Raw genomic sequence first — 25,019 nt, 5'->3', positions numbered from 1 at the left:
ACTGTACTCCTTTAACTTCTATGGCAGATACTGTAAAGCTGAGCAAAGGCAAGCAATAAACATAGAAAAAAAAAAAAGAAAGAAAGAAAGAAAAGGAAAGAAAAAAGTTCTCTAAACTCCTCTTTCTCTTCCTTTTGTTGCTCTCTTGTAATGTAAAAACAGATAAATGGTTTCCTCTTTCAAATACAACAAAAAGAAATGCCTCCTGGGAGGAGCCCTGGGATGCCAAGTTTCAGCCTGGATTGAATTTTTATGACCACTGTAAAAACTCCTGAAAATAGGAAATTATAATGGAAACGCTGACTCTGAGAGCAGCAGCGCGAGCAGAACCACCGCGGCACTATTGGTGATCTAAAGGGGCTGGAAGTTAAAGTGGAATCATTTACACACCGCTTTGCAAACAAGGGGCGGTGGGGGGGGGAAGGGGGGGAGAAGATTTTACATTTAATTAGCCGCTTGCAAAATCCATTGTGTTTCTTAAAGAGGAGAAATCCTCTATCAATCTTTCTGTTCCACGCATAGGGATTCCTATCCAGCCTGCAAAAGAGCTCTGCCCGTGCGGGTGAGAAGTGCCATGCCCCAACTCTCGGCGCGGACACCCACTGACTTCCATAGGGCGGCTGCTTTCGAGCCCAACCTCCACCCCCGTCCCCCCCCCCGTCCCCCTCCAGCGGTTCGCTACAGTGGAGGGCAGCGATGTATTGCAGCGCTGGGTCACGGCTCAGCACCGCACTGAAAAAAACCAAGGCAAACCATCTCCCCCTCGCTTACAAAATGGAGATGTTCCGAAGTTTGGCTTTGATTTTCATAGAGCCCTAGAAACATGAGGTTAAAAATCATAATAATCATAATAATAACGGTACAAGTTGGCTTTGCGCTGTTGCTTTTGGAGGCTGGGGGCGGGGGCTGCTATCAGCAAAGGATTACTCGCCCCACGGGAGCAGTTTCCACCCGCGCTGTTCGCTGCCGTCCATCCGTGCCGTGTCGTTGCCGCGATAAGGCTGCGTGGGAGAGGGGCGGCGGTCCTGGGGTCGTCAAGGAGAGGGGATCGCGATCGGAAAGGGCGCTCCGGGGCTCCCGCCGTCTCCCGTCCGCCCTCCCGGAGCGCTTCGGAGCTCAGCCCCGCCGCGCTGCGTCCCCTCCATGGCGTTCATCCCGGGAGGGGAGGGGGGAGGTTGAGGGGGCTAGGGGGTTCAGCAGAGCCCGTGCTCTCCATCCTTCACAGCAGAACAGCAGGAAGGGGAGGGGAGAGGGGGGAAGAATGAGGCAAAGCGAAGCAGGGCAAAAATATATCGACTTATTTATATCCATCCCCAGGTGGCACTGATGAAAATGGCCCCGGGGGCGAGGACAGGGCGCTGCCATGCACTTGTGCCGGCTCCGGCCGCTCTGTCCCGCTCCCTTCTCCCGGGGACACCGAGCGGAGGCGGCTCGGAGCTGCCGACCCCCACGCACCGCCGCGTTGTAGGGGAGGGGGCGCGGTGTTCTCCGGCCTCGGAGCAACGGAGTCATCGCCGAGAGGCTGTCCCGGCTCTGTCCCCGCTTCTCCTCGCCAGGCGCCCGCGGCTGATGCTCCGCGAGAAGCACGGTGGTTTCTCCTCAATAAAAGAGTGTTCGATGGATAAGCGGCGTTCCCCGGTTGGGAGAAAATCCCAGGGAGGCAAAAGGGAGTTTTACCCGCACACGGCTACGGGATGGGGCCGGGAATCGTTGTTTTGCAAAGTTTCTTTGGTCCCGAAGGTGGAGACGACTGAGGGATGGGAGGGGGGCACTGTTCGGGCTGCGCAATCCCCTCACAGCGCGAGTGGGGGGTCAACGCGGGGTACCCGGATCCCCACGATCTTAGCTGTCCCGGTACCTGCGCCTCGCGGGGTCAGCCCTCACACCCAAAACCCGCTGGGAACGGAGCGATGAGAGAGGAGGGCGGGGGGATGCCCCGCAGGTGGGGAGCAGAGCCGCACCTCCGCACCCGCGGATCCATGCGAGGCGGCGGCCGCTCCGCGCTACTCCGCAGCTGCGGGAGCGGAGAGCCGCGCGGTGCCCTCCGCACACACGGGGAGCGGCCGGGGGGGCCCTCACCGTACGCGGGGTCTGGGATAGGTTGTGGAAGGGATAGAGGTTCTGTCTCTCTTTGCCCCCAATCCCCTCGCAGAGCTCTCGTGAAACGAATTGGGTTTCGCTGTCACATCTAAATCCTACAAACGTGGCGGGATTTGGGAACAGATGATTTCGCTTTTTACGAGGCTCTTGAAGTTGTAACATTCCTAATCGACAGCAGATCTGCGCTGTGGAAAAGCGCAGCGTATTCCCTGCGTGTCAGCGCGGCTCGTGGTTTTGTAGCCCGTTCCCGGTATTGGGTTCCCCACCGCTACGAGTTGACATAATGCAAATTAGCGAGGGACATCGTAAAAACCCATCCGAGAATAAAGGTTTTGGAACAGCGCGCTCCGCATAACTCAAACACCAGATATCTCAACCAAACGCACCGAACGAGACAGCTAACCTGAAACTTCAGTACAATCTCCAGTGGCTTGACAAGTCCAAATATTTTTATTTTTTAGCCAGTACCCAAATATCGGCTGTAGGCTATCCAGGCAGCCCTCAGCCACAGCTCTCCGCTACACTCCGGGATGGGATCACATCTCAACGACCCGCTTTGATTTTAAAATACTTTCGCGTGGGAATCTTTTCTGCGTCTCCCCCCTCCTCCAGACGCAGAGATCCCTCACCGCTCTCTAGTTTTGCGCTTAAGTATTTAATCCGAAATGATGGGGTCTGTAATGGAAGCGCAATTTTGCTTGTTGTGCTCCCCTTACACGTGCAGGTATCATCTCTGCTGTCGTGTTTTGCCATCCCCGCTGCCCTGTTCTATTTCTAAAGTGTTTCAGTTCATACAAGAGCCCACCCTTGTCTACACATAGAGTGTTCCTCGAAGGAAATAGAAACGTGCGATTAGAGGAGCGCATCCCCTGCACGGTGCTGAGGGGCACTCGGGGACCCCACATTCGCGTTCTGACAACGGCGCTCGGCAACTGGTTTTGGAAGGGCGAAGTTACTCGGGGGCATCAGCTCCCAGCTTCGGCCGTGGGGTCACGCTTCGGCCATTTCGATCCCTAGAATAAAAAATAAATAAGCGCCAGGTTTCGGGGGGAGGTGAAATAAAATAAGTCAATACAAAAGAAAAAGAGTAGAAAGAAAGAAGGGAAGAAAGGAAGAAAGAGAAAGAGAGAAAAGAAGGGAAGAAAGAGAGAAAGGAACGGCACGAAATAGGAAAGAACTGAAGGACTGGGACGGGAGAAAGTCTTTGCTTTGCCTCTGCCTCATAAAAATGCCACTCGTTAGCAAAAGAAGCAGAGAAAATCCCTTCTCCAGCCCACAGCAGTGCCGGACTCCGGACCCGTCCCCAAAACGGGGCTGCTGGGAGATGAAACGCGGCGCTGGGGCTCTCTGAGCCCGCAGCCCCATCGTGTTTGTGAGCGTTCATCCTCCGAGGTGATAACACGACGGACAGTTACTTTCTTATTGCTTTAGATGTATATATATATATATCTACGTATAATTGTTTGTTTGCCTTTTCCTTCGCAGCTGGGTACAAACCACCAGTGACATGAATAATAAAAGCCCACACGCGTGTCCCTGAGCGTGGCACCGCGTTATCCCGACGGATCTGTCTTCGCGACCGTATTATGTTACACGGTTCCTCGGGACGATGTAAAACACCCGAGCGATTTTTTTTTTTTTTTTTTTTTTTCCACCCTTCACGGATCTAAAGGAGTGTGGATGGATGGATGAATAGAAAAACAAATAAGCAAGGAGATTACGGCCTCGGGATTTAATCGTAAAGCAAGTTTAACTTTTTTTTTTTCTTCTTTCGAGGGTTGTTTTGCTTTGCCCGCTTTTTCCTGGCAGTCCCCTCCCCGCTTCTTTGTAGCTCCCGGAGCCGCGGGGGCTCCGCGGGACTCAGCACGGCGCTGAACGCGCTCCGGGTGCGGGGAGAGACGGACCGGGCCGGGCCGGGTGAGGAGAGATGGGAGAAGGCAGTGATTTGAGGGGGAGCCGGGAGAAAAGTGGGGACAGGGAGGGGTGCTGGGGAGGGAGGCAGCGGGGTGGGCACCTCACAGGTAGGCGCCTCCAGGGTGCACAGAAGAACGACTCTGCGACCCCTTGAATTCTCTTAGAGGAAGCGGATCCCTCTCTCCATCCATCCTCGTCGCTTTGTTATTATTATTTTAAGGGAGGGGGGCTGTTTCTTTTTATGTTTTCTGGTCCTCGGAGAGCCCAGACCCGCGGGGAGACGCGGAGTTGCGGCCGCGCAGCGCCCCGCAGGGAGGGGATCTGTCTTCCTCCATCCCCATCCCTTTTACAACGCGCAATGCTGCGCGCAGCCCCGCGGGAATAGCGCTCCTCCGGGGGCGGCCGAGCGGAGGGGAGCCCGGGGAGACGCTCCGAGGAGAGGAGAGGGGCGGGAAGAGGGGACGGGATCACACGTTTGTGGGCTGCGAGCCCCGGGCTGCTGCTTGCAGAAGAAGCGGCTCGAGAAGTTGTTCCTTCCCAGCCAGCAACTTTCTCCCCGCTTGCGCATGCCCGAAATCTGGTGGGAGGTTGGAAAGGGGGAACGGGGAGGGAGGGGGGGTTGAAATAAGGAGGAGGCTGCAGGGAAGGGATCTGTTCAGTCTGAGCTCGGCTACTCCCGGGCGCGTTCGTACCGCGGCATACGCTCACGGCGCCGGGAGGGAGAACACCTCCGGCAGCCGCAGCACCTGGACACCTGGCCCGGCCCGTGGAGAGCGGTGGGGTGGGTGTGGGGACGGAGCTGTGCCCCCGAGGCCGGTGGAGGCACTGACCCACGGCCCCGCTTTTTTTTTTTAATACTTTTTTTTTCCTTCTACTTTTTTTCTTTTTTTTTTTCCTTTTTTTTTTTTTTTCTTTTTTTTCTTTTTCCTCGTTATTATTTTATTTCACCAACTCCGATTTAGCCCGGGATCTTTTAACTGCTGCCAGCGGTGGAGCACAGATCGGGATTAGGTAAATAAAAAGAGCAACTCATTTCGTTTGTTATTTTGTTTTTAGCCAAGCCTCGGGGTCGCGTTCATCAATCCAAACACCTTTTCTCTCCCCCTCTCCTTTCTTTCTTTCTTTCTTTCCCTCCCTCCTCACCCTCCCCCCCCACCCCCCCCCACCCCCCCCACCCCCATCCTCTCCGGATGGTGCAGCAGCAGTGGGGGACATTGCGGCTCACTCACGTGAGGAGGACGCTCTCCCCGGGGCGGGCGGAGAGCTGGGGCAGCCCGCACACGGGGCTCGACGTTTTGATGTTATTTAAAGGTTTACGTTCCCCTCTCGGGGCCGTTTATCCCCCCTCGTGGAGAGCTATGTTTTTAATCCGAGCTAAAAGTGATACAACGAGAGCAACCCAGAGATCTGACGGTCCTTTGCGGGCTTAAACGCTCGGCTTCTCTGCTCTCTCGTCTGTCCTTTTCTTTCTTTCTTTTTTTTTCTCTTTCTTCCTTTCTTCCTTTCTTTTTCTCTTTCTTTCTTTCTTTCTTTTTCATTTTCTCTTTCTTTTCTGCTCAACTTTTCGAGTTCCAGGCTCTGAGAACCGTTCTCTGTTTCTTCCCAAGGCCATAACAGAAATGAATCCGATGTTTATAACTGTCTGAACGGACCAAAACAAGTTCAGTGTAGGGAGAAACTGGGCTCCCCTCGAGGCCGAGCCTATGAAGTGTCCGTGCAAAGCCGAGGATTAGGACATGGTTGTTATTTCTGGCTTTTGGGGAAGGGAACTACAAAAAATCGGGCGTATTGCAGCTCAGCAGAAACCTCCGGGGGTAACATAAGCAGGGCGGGGGGTGAGAGCCGTGTCCCAGACAGGTGCACAGTGGTCACAGGCTTAGCACGTCCGAAATCCGCTTAGAAAAGAAATCAAAGTGCCGTCCCCAAAGCAGCGCTGCGCTCGGGAGAGGAGCGGCCGCAGCGCGTTGTGCACCGGAGCGACCGGGGAGGGCTGAACCGCGCTCGGCCGGTCCCAGGGCTGTGCCCCGACGGTGTCACCCCGAAGGGTTTAACCCCCGACCCTCGGAAGCGGAGGGGGACAGAGGGCAGAAACGCCGATTGTAGCCGGGAGAGAGAAAGGGCGTTTCTCTCGGGGGAGAAATCCCGACTTACTCTTGTATGGGGGCTTTTAGACACGCGGGATATGTGCGTGCGTGCGTGTGTGTGTGTGTGTGTGTGGAGGGGTGTTTTAACTCCCAAAGCAACCTAAACATTTCTGCAGGGAGCGCAGAGCGGGGCCGCCCCACGGACCCCCCCGCGCCCACCGCCCGCGTGGGGCTGCGCTCCGCCCGCGGCCCAAAGGATGGAGAGTTTGTGTCACTTTGGGGGGAGGAGGGGAATTGGAAAGCTGCCCCCGGGGAACCGCGGTCGAACCCCGCTTCGTATTATTATCGCGAGGCTGAAATCCACCGCATTCATCAGCGTTCGCGGTGGTGGTCTGGCGAAACTTGTCAACACCGATTTCGTGATAAAATGTGAATGATGATTTTATAAGGATCGAGCGGAGATATCCAAGGCACATGCTGACTGAGCCCTTCCAGTGCTCATTAATGTTAGCAATTAACTCTTTCACGCTCAATTAGCCGCGAATAAACCCGCTTTAATAGATTCTGCACACTTCATTAATACTTTGAATCAATCTGCGCTGAACAATGCGCTTTATCCCCCCGGAGCCCAAAGTTCGGGCAACGCGGAGCCAAAGGGCCGTTTTATTCCATTTCCAGTGAGCTTCCAAAATACAGATACAGTTGTAAGCTCCATTTTCTCGCTTAAACTGATAGGAAGGAAAAGCTTCGTCCCGCAGAGGGACGAAGCAGCGGAGACCCGGTGGCAAAACGCCGCACAAGAGGCGCGATAGAGCCGAAAGGACCTGAATGCCGGACCTGAAAGGGATCGGCAAAGCGGCGACTTTTCCTGACAGATGAACCTGATCGCTCCCGTTTGTGGCTATCCCAAGAATGCAGCGTTTTATGCCCGCTACTTTATCATGTTTGTAAAAATAAGCAACGTTCTCAGGGCAATTTACCTCCGCCGCTCTCCCATGTGGAACTAATTAGCAAAGCTCATTATTTATGGTCAGGTATTTAATATAACAAATATCCCTTTCAAAGGGCACATCGGAAATTGATAATTCAAGGTAGAAAGGAAAAAATATCGCCTGGCCACGGGGTTACTTCAAAATCCATTTAATTTCGCTTCTCGCTGTGTTACCGGCTCCGTTTTTCCTTTTGCTTTTCCTTACTTTCCTTTTTATTTATTATTATTGTTATTATTGTTATTTTCGCATAGGAGAGGTAGAATTTAGTTTGGAAGCTTTACAACGGTCTTAAAACAATGGCAACTGGACAACAGCATTACGGTATCTTCAAACAGGACAAAGGGTAAGAAAGCTGGAGGCAGATGTAGGCTTTCAAGTTTATGATCCTATTTGTGCAGGGTAAATTTATCTTGGCACGAGTGGGTTTTGTTTCAGGCAGAACACGGTGGTTTGGTCTCAATTACTTCACCGAGTGACTCTGTGTTAGAATTAAAAAAGAAAACAAAACCCTCGCACTGTTTTATTACGGCTGGGGGAATTGAAGCAAAGCGCTCGTGGGGTCTTCTTAAGGAAATAATAATAATAATAATAATAGAGGCCTGATAAGATCTGTTTACACGGAACAGAAGGAAAGGTGGAGGTGACAGTGAAATCAAAGAAACGGTGATCTGTGTGAGGGAGAGCGCAGTCACCGCGCTGGGACGCGCTTTGATGTCCCAAAAAAAGGGACCTCACTATGAAATGCTCCGCGCTCCGTCTGTGCTTCTGTCCGTCCCCGGTCGCAACAGAGCAGAAGTGTAGCTTACATTGCTGGAAAAGGGCCAAGAAACTCGTAGTAACGTGAACGCTCTGCTCCCACCTCCCGTTTGGTTCTTCTACCTCGTCTCCCTTTCCCTGTATCTCTCTCTCTCTCTTTTTTTTTTTTTTTCTTATTTAATTTTTTCCCTATTTCTTCTTTTTTACTCTTCTATTTTCCTGAAACAGAACTGTTCCAGAGAATAAAAAACAACCGCGAGGGCAATGGATGGCATTGTCACTGCGCTGTGTTTCTTCTTGGCTTCTGCCCCCTTCTTCGTTGGGAAAATCGAACCAGATTTATTATTGTTATTATTAATTTTGTCGGCAACAACCAGTACAAATCCACCTAGCAGATTACTGCTTGCTTATTCCAAATTAAATGTTTTCTGTGAATCCAAAGTAAGGCAGTTGAGTAAGCCCAGAAACTCACTCCGTTTGCAATTGCATGTTGCATGCTTGAGGGATCTGGGAGTACCCAGCCGGGAAAATAGACGCAGAGCCGTTGTGATGAAATAGAAACAGACACTGCAGGTACCGGGACCAGAGGGTTTTCCGTTTGTTTTGTTCTCGGGGTCATCGCTGGAGGCATTTGTGCTGGGGAGAGGACATGCTTTAGCGTGAAGGCAGCGCTAAGAACAAGAAAAGCACTTCCCCAGTCGAAGAATACAGCGGTCCTGTTGGTTTGCCAGCCCTAAATAGTTAAAGAAATAAATAAATAAAACAAAGAGGAGAGGGAGGAGGATTCAACGTGTTGGTTCTGCAATCAGCCACTATGCAAAATGAATCCTGCAAATGAATCCTGCAATTTAGGGGTGTGTGTGTGTGGGGGGGGAAGCTAAAAAGCAAAATCTCACCCTCTCTTATTCTGGGTCATTGCGATGGAATTCCTCTACGGTTTGGCTCTCTCTTCCTGCTGCTGATTTATGTAGAGTGGTGTGAAAGGTGGACCTGGCATAGAGAGCTGCTCAGAGTAAGCTTCTCACTCTCACACCCTCCCATCCACAGCATCTCGCTCCAGGCAACTGCCCACATATAAATCAGATCTGTTTCCCTGGTCCTTAGACCCCTTTGGCCACCAGCGTGCCTCCTGTTCCCTTGTCTCTCTAGACTAGGAAGGCAATTAATGTTCTGCAGCACTTTGATGCTTCCTTTTCTCCCCAGAGCTTCACTATTCACATGGGAATGCCATAGGGTCCTGTTGGGACCCTGTTTGAATCTTGTGGGAATCCTAAAGGGACTCAGGAACACCTTAAAGGCATCTTACAGGACTCTATGTGGATCCTATGGTGATCTTTGGGGTACCCTCCATGGGGATCTCAAGGGAAACAATTCCCACTGAGAGAAAATCCCAGAGATTAATGGGTGGAGTGAGAACAACCTATGAGCTGTGGAACACCTCCTTGGGGTGCAGGGCTACAATGCCTCCAAAAGTTGTGTGCTCTCTCATAACACAAAGAGGAGAAGCTCTATCCCCACTGGGGATGCCACTCTGGAGGCATCTCCTGTCAAACAGTTGGCAGTGCTGAGGGCTGAGTTTGCAGGCAGGGCCAGATATGCCTCCATATTGCTGTTTGTTAGCATTTTCCCCTCCATATTGTAGGGTGGAATGAGAAGAGATCTGGCCTGGAGGAGAGGCTGGGGTCTTGGCAGCACCCTGAAACGGAGAGCAAAGTGGTGGCACTCAGTCTGGAGAAGGACTGTGGCCCTGCAGCTGGTGGGCTGGATGTCTGCGTGGGAAGGGTCCCTCCAGCCCTTGCCTTTTTCCCTTGTGAAGGGCTTTAATTAAGCAATTGCCTAGACTGGGATGTGGGCTGGAAGCCAGGCACTTCCCCGTAGAGAGAGCAAATGGCACTGAAGTTTTGTCGCCCAGATGCAGCCTTTTCCCATTTCTTTTTGTGGTATATAGAGGGAGTTGGTTTTCTTTCTTGCTGTTGTTGCGTTAAAAAATAAAAATAAAAAAACAACAACAACAACAAAAAACAAAACAAAAAAACCCTCAAACTTTAAAGGCATTTTCTGTTTGAATGAGGGAGTATGAGCAGTTCTGAGTGCACAGCAAGCCCTGATTCAGAGGGCTGAGGGCAGACCATGAAGAGGTGAGCGACCTGGAGCAGCGAACTCTCTGCAACTCCATCCCACATCTCCCCAGCAGTGAGGGCTGAAGGCAATTCTGGAGGGCAGGCTGAATGAGCAGTATCCCATCATTTTAGAAAGGCTGAGATGCTCAGGAAGGGATTTTTAATTACACGAAAAAACCTCCAGCTTTGTGAGCTGATAGGTATCTCCTCACTGTCCCTGTGTGGAGGCCATCAGGGCACTCTTGGCACATGGATGTTGTTGTTGGGGGGGGGGGAGGGAAATGACTGTGGATGGAGCATGAAGTAGCTGTGTGAGGGATGGGGAGAAGGAGATTCTGGAGATCCATGCGGTTACATTTGCAGTCAAGAGATGATCAGACTTCTCCAAGTCCAAGACAATCTCCTCCTGCGGCTTTGTAGAGGGGCATTAATATAAGAGAAGTGAGAAATTCTTTTTGCTATTAACTTTGTATAAATGCATCTCTCTTTCTTCTCCCCACCATCTTTTTTTTTTTTTTTTTTTTTTTTTTTTTTTTCCCCAGATCTTTTCCTCCCCTGTTCCCAAGATCCTCCTCCTAAGTGGCCACCATGGGAAGTAAGACTCTGCCGGCCCCAGTGCCTATCCATCCTTCCCTCCAGCTTACCAACTACTCCTTCTTGCAAGCATTCAATGGGCTGCCTGCTGTGCCTTCTGACCACCTCTCCAACCTCTATGGCTTCAGCGCCCTGCACGCCGTGCACCTGCACCAGTGGACTTTGGGCTACCCAGCCATGCATCTGCCCCGTTCCTCCTTCTCCAAAGTGCCCAGCGTGTCGAGCCTGGTGGATGCAAGGTTCCAGCTGCCCACCTTCCCACTCTTCCCACATGTCATCCAGCCCAAGCAAGAGGCTGCTAACATGACCCTCAAAGCCAAACCCCGCTTTGATTTTGCCAACCTAGCAGTGGCTGCCACACAAGAGGACCACTCTAAACTGGGACAAGTGGACAGCCAGGGCTCCCCGCCAGGGCTGGGGTCTTTGCTTGAGGTAACTAAACTCTCTCCGGAGAAGAAACCCACCCGGGGAAGGTTACCATCCAAAACCAAGAAGGAATTTGTGTGTAAATTCTGTGGCAGGCACTTCACCAAGTCGTACAATCTTTTGATCCATGAAAGAACCCACACCGATGAACGGCCCTACACATGCGACATATGCCATAAGGCCTTCAGAAGACAAGATCACCTGAGAGACCACAGGTAACAGTTCTTCTCCTGTCTGTTTTTCCTTGTGTATCTGTGCTTTCCCAGTAACCTGCCTACAGTCACAAAGCAGTCACACCTGTAAGAAATGCCATGTCCCCAGCTGGGCAGCACTGCTCCTCCTCAGTTCTTTATCCAGTGCTGGTAGGGAAGCTCAGATCACTCACTTGTAAGAGAAGCCTATTGAACCTATCCACCCTACAAAGATGACCTGTACAATCTCCTCAGCTTCCACAGATATTTTCATTTTCTGCTTGCATCCCCGTAGCCTTTACCTTTGTGATCACTATGTGTCATGAAGACAGGCAGCCTGGTGATCCTGAAGTTAGTCAGAAATGTTTTATCCCTTCAGAAGACCCTTGTATGCCTCTCGCACCCCTCTCTTATTGCCCACATGCATAAAGCTGATTGCCAGAGTGTTACATTCTGGCACTCTTGGTCTTAGTGGTAGCTGTAAAAATCTCTGGAGTGTTTTCTATCAGTGCTGAGTTCAGGCCAGTTGTTTCTGACATCTCGATTGTTTTTCTCTTCCTAGATATATCCATTCTAAAGAAAAGCCTTTTAAGTGTCAAGAATGTGGGAAAGGATTTTGCCAGTCCAGAACACTAGCTGTCCACAAGACACTGCACACGCAAGTAAAGGAACTGAAACCTGCCAAACTTAAGTGCTGAAGCTCCGACTTCCATGAACTTTTCCTGCCCTTCAGATTTTACACCAAAACCAGAACAGAAACAAAACTGTCAGGATGGGAGCACAGAACTTTGCATTTTTTTGTTTGTTTGTTTGTACTTTAGAAAGAGCAAAATCTCCCCAAGAAGCTCACTTCTTAAATCGTGGATGAAAAGATTACTTGGCATTGAAAACATGCATGAATGACACAGAAAGTGCTAGATGTGTGGCTTAGATAAACTTTATGCCAAAAGGTGGTGCTCACGTGTCGGACAGAAATCTCCTTCAAAACCAAACAAAAACCCACCAAAAAACCCCCCACAAAAAAATCCCAGCAGATCCCCCCTCACCCCTCCCAACTCGTAGCTTCCAAAAGTATTACTTAAAAAAAAAAAAAAAAGAACAAACTCTTATTTTATACTTTTTTTTTTTTTTTTTTTTTTTTGACTGTATAAAGCTTATTATTTTTACACTTCAGGAAATACAGAGAATTCCAGAAGATGGTTAAGAACTGCAATGTCAGTTTCTCATCATAGCACCAGCAGGACAAGGAGAAGGGCAACTCACTGATCTTATTTGCTACATTGTCTTCTTGAAAGAAGAAAAATAACGTTTGGAAATGACCTTAAATCTCTCAAGTGAGGAGTCCTATAACGTGCTGGAAAACGAATCCAGGACTTAAACCTGAGGGTCCCCGGTGTCGGGACAAATCAGTGTCCTTGGGACATGGAGATCTTTCTTTTTGCCTTGTGGTCTAAGCATGCTGTGAGGAGGTTTGTCAATTGTGGACTTATTTAAAAATGAAGAATAAAAGCAAAGGAAAGAAAGATGGCGATGCATCAAGCTGTGTGCACAACGTGGTCTGCGTGGTACTTCGTGCGTCCTGATGAGAAGGAACAAATCTCAACCTGAGAGCGTATTTTTCTAAATGCTGGCTTTCTGAACAGTGTATTCAAATTAAGAGACATTCCAGTAAGTTTTGTTTATTAAAAGGAAAAAAAAAAAAAAAAAAAAAAAAGTTGTATGGCTGTTTGGCACTTTATGCTGATTATTGGTAATTGACATTTATCACTGGATTGTGTGTGGTTTTTTTTTTTTTTTTTTTTTTTTTTTTTTTTTTTTTAAGTATTAAAATAAATTGTTATTTTACAGGCAAGCCTGCACGGACTACCTATGTGTTCATTTGGTTTCGAGTCTCTTCCCCATCAAACTGCCTCTGTCAATATTCAGAACTTTTTTTTTTTTCCCCCAAGTGATCTCAGTATTTCCTCAGTGCTTACTTCTACTCGGAAGCTCTGGAGCTTTACCCAGACGTTTTCCCTCTCCTTTTTTTCTACTCCCCCACCCCCCTTTTTTTTTTTTTTTTATTTTTTTTTAATTTTTTTTTGTAAAGGCTCACAAAAATAAACAGATCCGTAGGGTGTCAAATCATTTTGCTGCTGGTGTGGAAAAAAAAAAAAAAATCGTCTTGGGTAACTGAATCTTAGGTATTAGCTGATAAGATGGGGTGTCAGAGGTGTTATGACACAAATCAGATGAATAATGGGCGAACTGTTACCGCTTACACAGCCCGGAGGTGCAGCGGGCAGAGCGGCCTTCACACCCACTTCCCTTCACTTGTCGGGAATTGGGGTGTTTTTCAATCGCATCTTCACCCTTCTTGGGGGCGGCCTTAGATTCCCGGCAGCTGTCTTAGATCAGAGATGTTTATTCCACAGCGAAACCGCTTTGGATCGAGACGGGGGAGAGGGCGCAGAGCGGGGGCATCCTCTGAGCCTTTGAAGCGCCTCTGGTCGTTCTCTCTCGTCTGCTAGGCAAAGCCCAAGCCCTCCACTCTCGTCACAAGGCAGAGCCCCGAGATAAGAGAAGCGTCTTGCACATGAGCACGGTGACACGTCCGAAATAACAGCGGACCTCTTCTCGCGTTTCCGAAGCTCGGGTGCCCGACCCTGCTATCCGCCCCATCCAAAGCTGTTTCTTTCCCCCTTCCCCTCTCCGCTTTAAGAAGATATTTCTTTATTTGGTCAAGGAATCCTATCAGCGACAGGAGAAAAGTTGTGGTTCTAATTCTCTAAACGTAAGGAGGGGAGAGGGAAAAGAAACTTCTCTCCCCGCTTTTTATTTTATCATTATTACTGGTATTATTTTAATTGGGCACCGACTCGACATCGTAGCTAATTTAGATGCGCTTGTAAGACGGGTTGCAGAGTCCACCTTCGGCATAGGAAGGCCCTTGCGAAGTGCAGGGTGCCGAGATGGCACATGAAGTTCTGGAGGCTGTGGGAACCCGAGTCGGAAGCCAGCCCGCTTTTGCTTCTCTTCCCACCGCCGTCCGCCTTCCAATCTGCGTAAAGGCTTTTGGTTTTGTCTTAAAAGTCATCTGAGAACCAACTGTTCGGAATAAACAAGGAGTGTGTGAAGGGGGGATCACCCAAAACCTGTAGGAAGCCGGGAATCGGCCCTCTGCGCTTCGACAACGAATAGCAGCCACCGTGAGTCGAGCGCGTTGATGTGCGCGGCGCTCACCGGGGGAATCCTGAGCAGAAAACCATTCGAGCCTTGCCGAACCGGGTCGGGCCGCGTTCTCTCGTGTATCGGAGGGAGGGTGGGGGAGCGTGCAATTCGCAATGTATTCGATCCCCGAAGGGTTTGCGCAAAGCACAGCGGGAGCGGTCGCCTCTCCCCCGCGCCAGCGGGTGCCTGCGGGGCTCCCCTTGGATAAAGGCACTCGCGCCCGCCAGCTCTCCGGGCGGACTCCTTCTGCCGCCGGCGAACGGCGCTGCCGGCTCGGATGCGCGACGCTCAGCGCCTGTCCGAGGAAGGGTGCGCAGCTCCGGGCATTGCCACGGCACTGACTGCCAGCCTAAGGGAGAGGCAGCTCACCCCAACCCCCGCCGTTCGCCTTTCTTCTAAAGGGAGATTCAGAGAGAAAGTCCCCGCTGAGCCCCCCCTTCCCCCCCTCCCCCTGCAATCTCCTCGCGTCATTTATGCAGCAAGCAAAGGCAGCGGCACGCACGCGGGGTCCGGCAGCGATATGGGAAAGTGAAGGGCTCTGTCGCTCGGAGTCAGTATTTTAAGGATCGTGACTACGAGGCGGCCCTCCGAGTCGGATCCGAAGGGAGGGAGGAGGGAACGCAGGGAGGGTCACTTCGCTGAGGCTTTCCCACGGTCACACCATCATCTCTTTAACACCAGGATAACGAAACACCCGTGGAGAGGTAAGAAACCGCGGCAGCCCTGGGAACCATTATAACCGCGGGGTCGTGAGGTGGATAAGCCACTCCTCCCAGCTGGGCATGAGAAGCATTTCATTTGTATAGCTGAAGCCTGCTGATGCGCTTGCCAAGAATTTCCCTGGACATGTATTTTTATGTGCAATAAAGGAAAAAAAAAAAAAAAAAAAAAAAAAAAAAAAAAAAGATAAAAAAAAGAAAAAAAGAAAACAGCACACCAGAATTGTCATAATCAGAAATACAGATGTATTAAAACTGTATAAGCATACCAAGCACAGGATGCACACACAGCCTCTTAATATCATTTATACTAAATGTAGATGTGTGTCCATTTCCTCTTCCCAGAAGGCCACTTTCTACTGCTGCAAACAAAGGCTATCACTCTGGTCACATTCTCAGTTGCACTGGTGAATAGCTTGCCTATTTTTTCCAGTGTTTTGTGTTTTGCTAGGCAATATCAGTGCGGTGATTCATGACAGCCAGAAGAGATAACTCCTACTAACCCCAGAATAAATGAAGAGAAATATATGGAGATGTGCCTTTAGAATCAGGATCACGAATAATTTAAATGTTTAATTATCTCCCCTTTTCTTTTCTCTTTGCATGTATTTTAATTTGACAATTATGCAGTGAATAAAATTTACTTAGGATTCTGTCTGCCAACTGAGAGTTGATTCTGTTTCCACAGTTGCTTTGAATTTTGCATTTTCATCCTAAAAGTATCACTGAATGGGAGTTTGCAAGAGTGAAAACCAGGCATGCTGCAAGATTTATAAGGGAAACCCCATTTTCTGCCTTCTTTTTTTTAACCATTACCAGTTACAGGAGAAAATGTAAAGATGTCTTGGCACATCTCTCTCTTTCATCCCCCCCCCCCCCTTTTTTTTTTTTCTTTGCATTCCAGTCATTCTTTTTCTGCCCATAAACTGTTCTTTGCAAGGGCCTGATTCTACACAGCCTGCTCAGCCTGGTTTTCTTTTGGATTCAGGAAGAAACTATGTCAAATGGGGTCTTCACAGTGTACATTCATGGAAGAGAGCAAAAGCCTCTTTCAGAAAGTGTACTGGAACACTGAACACTGTCTTTTCAGCTGTGGAATACATATGTGTCTGAGAAGGGAACCACAAATCATTGGGTTTTTAAAGGTTCCACATGAGTTGTATATTAATCCCATTTCTCTGGGGATGGATTAATCCCAGCTTCCCAGTTGTGTGGCAACAGAAAATGCTGATGGGGTTGTGGCAGGGGAGAAGGAAGATGGGGAGAGGGAAATTACAAAGATATATCACAGGAATATGAGGCCTAAGTGGCCAGGAGCTGAAAGTGCTTGAGTTTCAATACCTCTTCTACCTCTGTCACCACCTGTGAGATGAAGCAAATCACATCAGCTCCCTGTTTTTTTGGTTTTGTCATCTGCAAAATGGGGATAATGTTGCTCTCTTTGCTCCCACAGGGCCTGACACGTTCTTGAATAAACTCTTTCTCAATCCTACTGAAGCAGAAGGAGCTATGGCAATTCATACCTGGGCAGCGAAAAGTAGTGGCTGATATGGGAGAGGTAATAGAGCGTGCAAGACAAGTTTATATTCATGTGTAACTCCTTTTCAGTCCTGGCAGATTTGTTGAGCGATGCAGTCCTACAGCCCAGCACACATTTCTTCCCTACATTCCTATCCAATGATTAAACAGGAGGAATGGCATGGGCCAAAATCACCCCCAGTGGGACACCAATGACATCAGTCATCTTTATAGGAGCTTTTTGAATGAAGTCCATTGGGTTTTACAATGAGTGAGTTTGGCCACTTGCGTATTTAGCTGCCCAGAGATATGCAGCAGTGAGGAAGTGTTCCTTGTCTTGCTAAGTATCACTCCTGATGTGGAGATACAAGGTAAGTTGTTGACCTCTTTTGCACAGTCGGATTTATCTTACTGAAACTTAAGGATCATAGAATCATAGAATGGCCCACGTTGAAAAGGACAATGATCATCTAGATTCAACCCCCCTGCTATGTGCAGGGTCATTAACTACCAGACCAGGCTGTCCAGAGCCACATCCAGCCTGGCCTTGAATGCCTCCAGGGATGGTTGTTCATCCACAACCTCCTTGGGCAACCTGTTCCAGTGTGTCACCACGTTTTGTGTGAAAAAACTTCCTCCTAATATCCTAAACCTCCCCTGTCTCAGTTTAATATCATTCCCTTTAAGACCATCATCTGAAACGCACTCGGCATCCAGTTGAACATAAAAAAAAAACTGTCTCAGCCACCCCAAAATACTGGCAGCTTTCAACAGAATTTTGAGTTTGTTCATACTGCTCCATGCAGCAATGTGCCATGGATACCCAGCAGATGTGTTTACAGGACACAGGGCAGCACTCTGTGGAAATATTAGCACAAAGCTTGCAAGCTTCAGCACGGTGCTGTGATGGTGTTGTTTGGTTCTACCCTTTATTAGGCATAGTTATTCTAGAATTCATGTCATAGTCATACAGTTGTGCCTCTTTCAGTTCACATCCCCCCTTAGACATCTCTCTGGTACTATATATTTCCACTGTCAGCTACGCTTGATGAGAACATGGGAAATTACCAAAGGGGATGTCCCTTCCTCCACCAAGGTGGATGAGAGGAACTCTAAAGCCATAGTTTTAGAATTGGGGAATCTTCCTTGGGAGGGCCCCTCTCTCTGTTGACAGTATGAGGAATGCAGAATTACTTAGAGCTGTTGCCTAAGCCTTAGATGACTCAAATGAGGTAAGATCCATTCTTCTGTATGTGACCTTTGAGTGCTTTTCAAATATAAATCCATTATCCCTTGGACAAAGTACACTGTTTAAGACCTCTTAGTGCATACCAAGATCTGATTCTATTTTTGTTAGCATTGCATTTTCACTGGTATTGCATTTTCGAATGGGAGACGACCACAGGCAAATGGAAAGCTTGGAAAGATGACAAAGGTGACAGCATGATTGGTCACTGATTTATTCTTACATGAGCAACAGAATACTCTTGATCTTCTGCATGCACATGCCAATAATTTAAAAATATCCAGTCTTTCACAACATGGTTTGTGTATTGGGAGGCATTAGGTTTTTCTCTTCTGTGAACGAACAATAGAAGTTGTTCATGGTTGCACCAGAGCAGTCTTTAGCAGAGATCTACTTCTTGATTTACAAGATCCAAGGGAAAATAAATTTTCTACTTCTGTTGATAAAACCTTTCAGTGATGGTTACTGTCATTAAACTAAGAGATTGTATCCTATTTCCCAGATAGATCTTTCTATATTTAATGATATATCAAATGATCTATATGAACACTTGTCTGAGTGTATTCTTTCTTGTACATTCTTTCCATCAACTTTCTAATGCCTTTTTTGGGGGGGAGGGAGGTTGTTTGGGAATCAAGAGTTAATACTGAAAGGTACAGAGAAATTAGTTTAAGAGGTATATACAGGGATACTCTTGATAAACTCTGAGGAACTATATCAGAATTTGAAAGTATGTAAATATGCATACATACATACATATACACATATACACTTATTCAGTTCTATTGATTATAGAAGCAAGAAATAATCGGTAAATATTAGTTGGCAGTATGTCTTCATTTTATCAGTGAAAATCAGGTTTAGCAAAAATATCTGGATTTTTTTGTTTTGGTAGTTTTACTTGAGTCTAGTATTGCACTACATTTATAAAATATTTCTGCTAGCATTATTGTTACTAACCAAGTAGCTGTTAAAAAACAAAACAAAGCAACAATTTCATCAATGACAATGATTACTGTCCATATACAGAGTTTGTCACTAGTAATCAGTTACCCAACTTACAAGGTCTATTGACTGTATGTTCTTATTTTGTCCCACAGGGAAATTGTCAGCTTGAACTGTTAGTCCTGATGTGTGTTGTGGTTCCAAGAGGCACCTCAACTTTTTCTGAAGGGATGAATGTCATATTTATCTTCATGGTTTGTAACTTGCTTTCTGTCTTTGCTAACTCTTTGGTGCTGGTAATAGCATTTGATTTTCAATATTACATGTGTGAAATAATGACACTGAGTTTATAAGCTTGTTCAAATCTTTCAGCAGCTGGGCTTGGCTGTATCAAGTAGAGCTATTCTAGTTTCACAGCAGAAGCTGTTAGAAGAGAATGGAGCCTACTGTTGGTTTTATTGGAGTCACAGAACCTACATTCCCAAGTCCCACTGACACGTTTTGTCTTTAATTTATGTTTTATTTTAGCACTTTGTCTTCTTTCCAAGGGATACATCAGCTTGTACCAGAGTTCTGAAATATAGTTTGTCTCTTCATTCTTCAATCCTTATTTCTAAGACTATTCCTTTTTATCACCATATGTTAATACTTCTTCCCATGCTCCTTTTGCTTCTTCAGTGCTGCTAGAATTGCTACTGTGCCTATCTGATTTCTTAATTTGTATTTCTGACTCTTCAACATCTCTTTAATTTACCTAAATGTTGCTGCAATTGCAGTTTTATTTGTCACAACATTGGACCCATTGACTCTATTCCAACTTGATTTTTTCTTTCTTATTTCCTCCACTTGGCTACAGAAAAGTCTCAGGTATGGTTTCAGAGGGTAGAGGAGAAAACTTCCCAATACATAATGATCAGCATTTTCTTGACCTGTTGACCTTTGTTACTCACCACAGCCTTATATAAGACTGATCAGATACATGCCCAGAGGAAGGAACATACGACACCCTGCTAAGCAGGATGCCAGTGGCACATAACTTTGTAGGGATATTAGACTTTTCCTCTGCTCGGTAAAATTCTCTTCCAGGCACTTTCCCCTCTCATTAATTCCACATTCAGCCCTCACAAATAGCACATATCCACATTTATTTCCAAGCTTACATAGGCTGCTGAGGCCACTTCAGTGCTTCAGGTCAGAGCACAGCCATCTCTATCTCATAGACTTCTGTGCTGGTTGTCTCATCTGTGTACAGAGACCACCTGCAGCCTCATGCTGGTGAATCTTCCAGTCTGACTCTGATCTGGTATGACTGGGATATGTTCATAATGTGGCTGGCTGCACCATCAGGAGGTCTTCAGGGTGGATTTTTTTCATGTGCAGTGGGTTTCGTTTCAACAGAGCATAGACAGCTAATTGGACTGGATGCATTTTTATTTTAGAATTTATTGGTCTGAACTTTACAGAAGTTCCTTATTGCACCCAAAATAATTATTTATTTTCCCCTTCAAATGGTAATTTTTAAATGATTATTTGCAATATATATATTGTCTGTGCTTACAGGTTCTTCTCCTGATCTGTTTCTTGGCTTATATCAACGTTCTTAAAAAGTACATAATCTATGGCAGAGTGGGTATAAACTACGGAATCCACACACTTCTGAGAATGACTTTCATTGGCTTCCTTGGAACTGCTGGTTAATTTTTGTGGTGCCTATTGTGTGTTCTTTTTCAGATTCTTCTTTAAAACACAAGTCTCTTGGAAAACATCTTCTTCAACACTTTACAAACAGCTCTGGCTTGCACCACCCACCAAGAGCATTGCTGGTTGTCTATTGATCATCCAGTGCGTTGCTGGATACTGTCAATATACCAGATTTAGACTGTGTGTTGAAGACTGCCATGTACAGGACACTGTTGGCTTCTGGTCTTAGCAACCAACAAATAATTTAGAGTCTGGATATTTGATGATCCCTAAAGAAGAATGACTCAACTAGCCCTCTACTGTGGACTTCTTCATTACCACAGACGTAGATCCAGTCCAAGAACTGATTTTCCCTTGTGCATTTATTTGGTGGCCACTTGGATGCAGCTTAGGAAACAGTTAGTGTTTCTCCAGCAGTTGGGAAATGTTTACTTCCAGCTGTTTATTTCCCTCAGCGGATTAATAAGCCTATTTCAAAGTGCTGCAAAAAGGAAAAATGAGTTTTTGAAAAGGGAAAGGAAGAACATCCAGTGACAGAGTGTTTTCATCAAGTTCCCGTTCTCCTGCATCACAAAGGAAGAGTTTAAACGAAAGGCTCAGAGCTTCCTTGACTTTCCAGTGTGCCTAATCAAATGTGTAATTTATCAAGCATAATAAAATAAACTACATCAACTGAAGAAAATGGGAGGAGAAAGCAGATGGAGTACTTCATCCTGGAACACAACTATTCCATTTAATGGGTATCGGCCTGATTATCACATTACAGAAATAAGACTAACTTTCTGAAAAAAACTTGTAATCTATATGAAACAATCAGCAAGGGAGACTCAGTGGTTGGTACTCTTTACTCAAAGTCTTTGTGACTCTTGGAGTCTCCTCCTTTGTTCTCTGGAACATTACAGTTTAAGAATTTCTTTTTTTTTTTTTTTTAAAAACCGAGATCTTATATTTACTGGGAATGTTGTGACTTCTGAGTATGATCATCAAGGAGAAACATCTACTGTACGGTTGTCTGTCAGCTTCATGAGACAAATTTTTCAGTCCCAGGTGGATGGCACATACTATTTTGTTCTTCAAGAATGCAGTGTGCAGGTTCCTTTGGCTGAAGATCTTGCTGAAGGAAAAGGAACATATATACATAACATATATAACATATATAATGTTGCTCATCAAGGCAAAGCTCTTGTTACTGCTGGCAGTCCTACGAGAACAAATTGTTGCATCAGAAGGGACTGAGCAGTGAACAAGTGAAAAAAACTATCTATGAAAGCTTATTTGCCTGCAACCCAAAGGCCAAGCAACCTATCAGACATTCTGGCTGTGTGTGCAGTTTTGCTGTATTTCTGTGAGCTGTTCCTGCTACTGAAGAGAATATGGAAGACAAATGATCAAGAGATGATTGGCTAAACCTGGAGGTGTGAATACAGATTTAGGAGTCAGTACTCCAAAGCCAAACTCTAAATTTACCATGTAAGCACCAGGCTAATGGTGTCCCAGTTTTCAGGGATAGAGTGCCAGAAAGTCCCAAGTGAAGTCTGTTGGCTGCAAGTTCTTAGCACTTACAGTACTGAGTTTGGCACTTAAATTCAAGATTGCTAGTTGACTTGAGTAGGGCTACCTAGTTTATAAATCACTCCTTTCATTTGGCCCAATGTTTGTGGATCTCCAGATGGAGAAGAGTGTGACCCAAAGGTGGATTTGGCAACTCCAGTATGCCTTAGGTCAAACATCTGTAAGGAACATGTGTCTGATTTCCTTACGACTTCATCATTTCAGTAGATGGTGTATTCAGTACAACGTTATATCTGCTACCGAAATAGCTGAATGCAAATACCAGGAACCTCTGGGAAATTTTAGCTAATAGGAAAATAATCTAAAACAAATTCATCCTGTTATTCAGCCAGGAGAAAAGAAATGAAAATAAAAGGACTTAGTGATCTAACTGAGTAGGCACAGAAGTGAATGCTCTCTAGGATTTTCTTTTTAGGATCTCCAACCTCCCTTAATTTAATGAGGAAACTAGGTCAGCAACACAGTCTTGTTATGAATAAATAAATGCCACAGATTTAATAATATAAAAGCTTATGGGCATTCAGCATCATTCACTCTCTGCTGAGGTAGCTGTGGCACAGCAGCTCTAATATTGGACTCTAATCCTAATTCAGACATTCAGCCTTATGAGTCAACAACACACAACTGCTGTAATGAAAACCTAATTATAGAGAAAGAAAGCTGCAGTATCGCAAAAGATTAATTAGCCCTGGTGTCAAATAGGGGTATGAGAAGTAATACCACCTGTTTTTTGAGTTCCTGCATTTGGATTTTATGCCAGTATAAAATTCAGAGATTAAATTGAAATGTGGAAAGCTTTGTACCTCACTGTCATTACAGTTCTGATATACTCTCTTGTACTGTCCATTAAGATTGTTGAAAATGAAAAGAGCCACAGAATTCTGACAGATCACAGATACTGTTTTCTTCCCATGCTGTCCCTTGTTTTGAGGAAGGTTTGTTTGAGGAAAGGAAGCTTATTCGTTATTAGCTTGAACTGGTAATTGAAAATCTCAATCGACCACAAAAGATAGCAGTGCTCATTATGAATAGTATTTATTTTTATATGTGATGAGTGAGGATTTTCAGAGGAGACTTTTCCCCCACTGCCCTGCCTTCTCTTTTATTTGTTATCTAGATGTGAAAGAACAAAACCATGAAATTAAAACCATTTGATTTAATATATCAATAAATGCCTTAAGTTGGTCCTAAAAAAGGCTGCTTTCCTGGTTCACGGCCAAAAGCTCATTGCAGAATAACTTCTTGGAACACAGGTGATGTATCTTACGAAACAGATCAAAAGTGAATGGTTAGCAGAAAGTTCTAAGGTTGAAATGTGTATGTAGAAACAATTTGCATATTTATAGAAACAGAAAACAATAGAAATGAAAAAAGGATATGCAGAAATATAGCTAAGTGTATTTATGGTGAAATTATTCACTACATTTGGAGATTTAAGCACAATGAAAAATACTCTTGTATTTCTTCCTATAGGCATAAAAAGGACATCTAAATCAACTTATCCTGAATTTTAACCTGTCTCTTGATACTTCTGATTAAAAAGTCTGGATGGTTTTTCTTCTTATGTCTAAGAATCCAACTAGGGTTCTAAAAAATGATCAAATTAATTTAATTCTGCAATATTGATTAATTTTGAAGCAGCAATGCTTCAATTAAAGCTCATTTCATTATTTTAGTTTTTTTTTTTTTTTTCTGTTTTCTTTCTCTCTCTCTCTGTTTTTTTTTTTTTTTTTTTTTTTAATCTTTACTTTTTATTTATTCTTATTGGGGGTCTTAAAATATAATATGAGTTTCACTAATGACCATATCACTCTTTATGAGCTTGTGTAGTAGTCTCAAAAGCCAACATGCTTGCACACTGGAAGGTAGTTAAGTGAGGCATTTTCAAAATTATATGCATGAGTCATTTTTTTTTATTTATTTATTTTATACTGCTGCTGTCAGGAATTACCCAGTTCTGTTGCTAATACATGACATTCTTGAAATCAGCACTGATGATGGCAGGAATTTCTCCTGAATATGCACATATGAACAGGTGTCTCCATAGTGAGGTGCTGGAATAGACTACCCAGAAAAGTTGTGGATATTCTGTCCCTGGAGGTGTTCAAGGCCAGTTTGGATGGGGCCCTGGGCGATCTGATCTAGTACTTGATCTGGTGGCTGGCAACGCTACTTGTGGCAGGAGGGTTGGAACTTGATGATCCTTGGGGTCCTTTCCAGCCCAAACCATTCTATGATTCTATGATTCTCCCTGGCTGCATTTATGTGAAGTGTAGGGAACTCCTAGTTGAGGTGGTAGAGTTTAGTGGTTTTACAGCTGTCTAATGGATAGTTTCATGATATTTTAAATCTTGGGAAGGATTAGTCCCCCCAGATGCTGACCAAGTAGTGGAAGAAATTAATTTAGGATTTAACTCTTCCACATATTCTATTGAAGGGAAGTCAGGAATGATTTATTGGAGGAGAATTTGCTGCAAAATTGGAATTGCTTTAAAATAAGTAGTATGAGGAGCTGATTGTACTGAAGACTTCTCTACTACTTTATAGTATAGGCCATCTCATAATATTCCAAATTGCAAAGCTTTTTTTTGTTTTTCTTGATTAAAAAAAAAATGTCTTCATAGTGGAAACAGCTCATGGTAATAATGGTCACATATTTGCCCACCTGAAGATAGTGTTCTACATGTAGTGTCTTGAAGAGATGTGTAAATCAATAGCACTTGTGATCCAGGTTTAACAGGAAAATGAATCACAACTCTGTTCAGTCTGTCCACTGTTTCCTTTTACTATTGATGTTTCTATACCTGCAGCATATCAAGCCACATACTTTTTAGCTCAGTGTTTATTTCTGACTGGAGCTAAAGGATGGCAAAAGCTGAGAAATTGAAAAGTATATTCAGAATTTATTTTAAGCATAATTAAATTAGTCAA

The 25,019-nt window shown here is 45.8% G+C and overlaps 2 protein-coding genes and 1 long non-coding RNA gene across 4 annotated transcripts; 2 read left to right on the top strand and 1 right to left on the bottom strand.

The window, feature by feature from the left end:
• The first annotated feature begins 3,999 nt into the window (after positions 1-3,999).
• Positions 4,000-12,952, top strand: OSR1 (odd-skipped related transcription factor 1). 2 transcript variants are annotated; one of them, XM_090136415.1, is made up of 4 exons: positions 4,000-4,017; positions 4,977-5,025; positions 10,509-11,201; positions 11,740-12,952. In XM_090136415.1, exons 3-4 carry the CDS (start codon positions 10,555-10,557, stop codon positions 11,873-11,875), a joined length of 783 nt encoding a protein of 260 aa, XP_089992541.1. In that variant the 5' UTR covers positions 4,000-4,017; positions 4,977-5,025; positions 10,509-10,554; the 3' UTR covers positions 11,876-12,952. The 2 variants fall into 2 exon arrangements, with proteins under 2 accessions (XP_089992541.1, XP_031466940.1); XM_031611080.2 differs by lacking the exon at positions 4,000-4,017 and having other exon boundaries at positions 4,357-5,025.
• A 416-nt stretch (positions 12,953-13,368) lies between these two features.
• LOC149919218 (uncharacterized) lies at positions 13,369-16,880 on the bottom strand. The gene is made up of 3 exons (XM_090136178.1): positions 16,821-16,880; positions 14,312-14,736; positions 13,369-14,217 (listed from the first exon to the last, which is right to left on the bottom strand). Exons 1-3 carry the CDS (start codon positions 16,878-16,880, stop codon positions 13,992-13,994), a joined length of 711 nt encoding a protein of 236 aa, XP_089992304.1. The 3' UTR covers positions 13,369-13,991.
• A 683-nt stretch (positions 16,881-17,563) lies between these two features.
• On the top strand, positions 17,564-23,269 carry LOC116240688 (uncharacterized). The gene is made up of 3 exons (XR_004169369.2): positions 17,564-17,856; positions 18,971-19,069; positions 20,547-23,269. It is a non-coding gene; the product is annotated as an uncharacterized LOC116240688 (long non-coding RNA).
• Positions 23,270-25,019: the final 1,750 nt, after the last annotated feature.

The sequence above is a fragment of the Phasianus colchicus genome, chromosome 2, assembly GCF_987193195.1.
Source record: "Phasianus colchicus chromosome 2, bPhaCol1.hap1.1, whole genome shotgun sequence".
NCBI classification, from domain to species: domain Eukaryota; kingdom Metazoa; phylum Chordata; class Aves; order Galliformes; family Phasianidae; genus Phasianus; species Phasianus colchicus.
This window is presented reverse-complemented; position numbering and strand designations above follow the sequence as displayed.

What these genes read in the sequence shown, in the direction of transcription:
- OSR1 (XM_090136415.1), top strand. Translation starts at nt 10,555, where the DNA reads ATGGGAAGTAAGACTCTGCCGGCCCCAGTGCCTATCCATCCTTCCCTC. An exon ending in GATCACCTGAGAGACCACAG is followed by an intron (nt 11,202 to 11,739) that starts GTAACAGTTCTT and finishes TTCTCTTCCTAG; the next exon opens with ATATATCCATTCTAAAGAAA.
- LOC149919218 (XM_090136178.1), bottom strand. Translation starts at nt 16,880, where the DNA reads ATGGACTTCATTCAAAAAGCTCCTATAAAGATGACTGATGTCATTGGT. An exon ending in TCATTGGTGTCCCACTGGGG is followed by an intron (nt 14,737 to 16,820) that starts GTGATTTTGGCC and finishes CCTCTCCCTTAG; the next exon opens with GCTGGCAGTCAGTGCCGTGG. An exon ending in CGATTCCCGGCTTCCTACAG is followed by an intron (nt 14,218 to 14,311) that starts GTTTTGGGTGAT and finishes GCCTTTACGCAG; the next exon opens with ATTGGAAGGCGGACGGCGGT.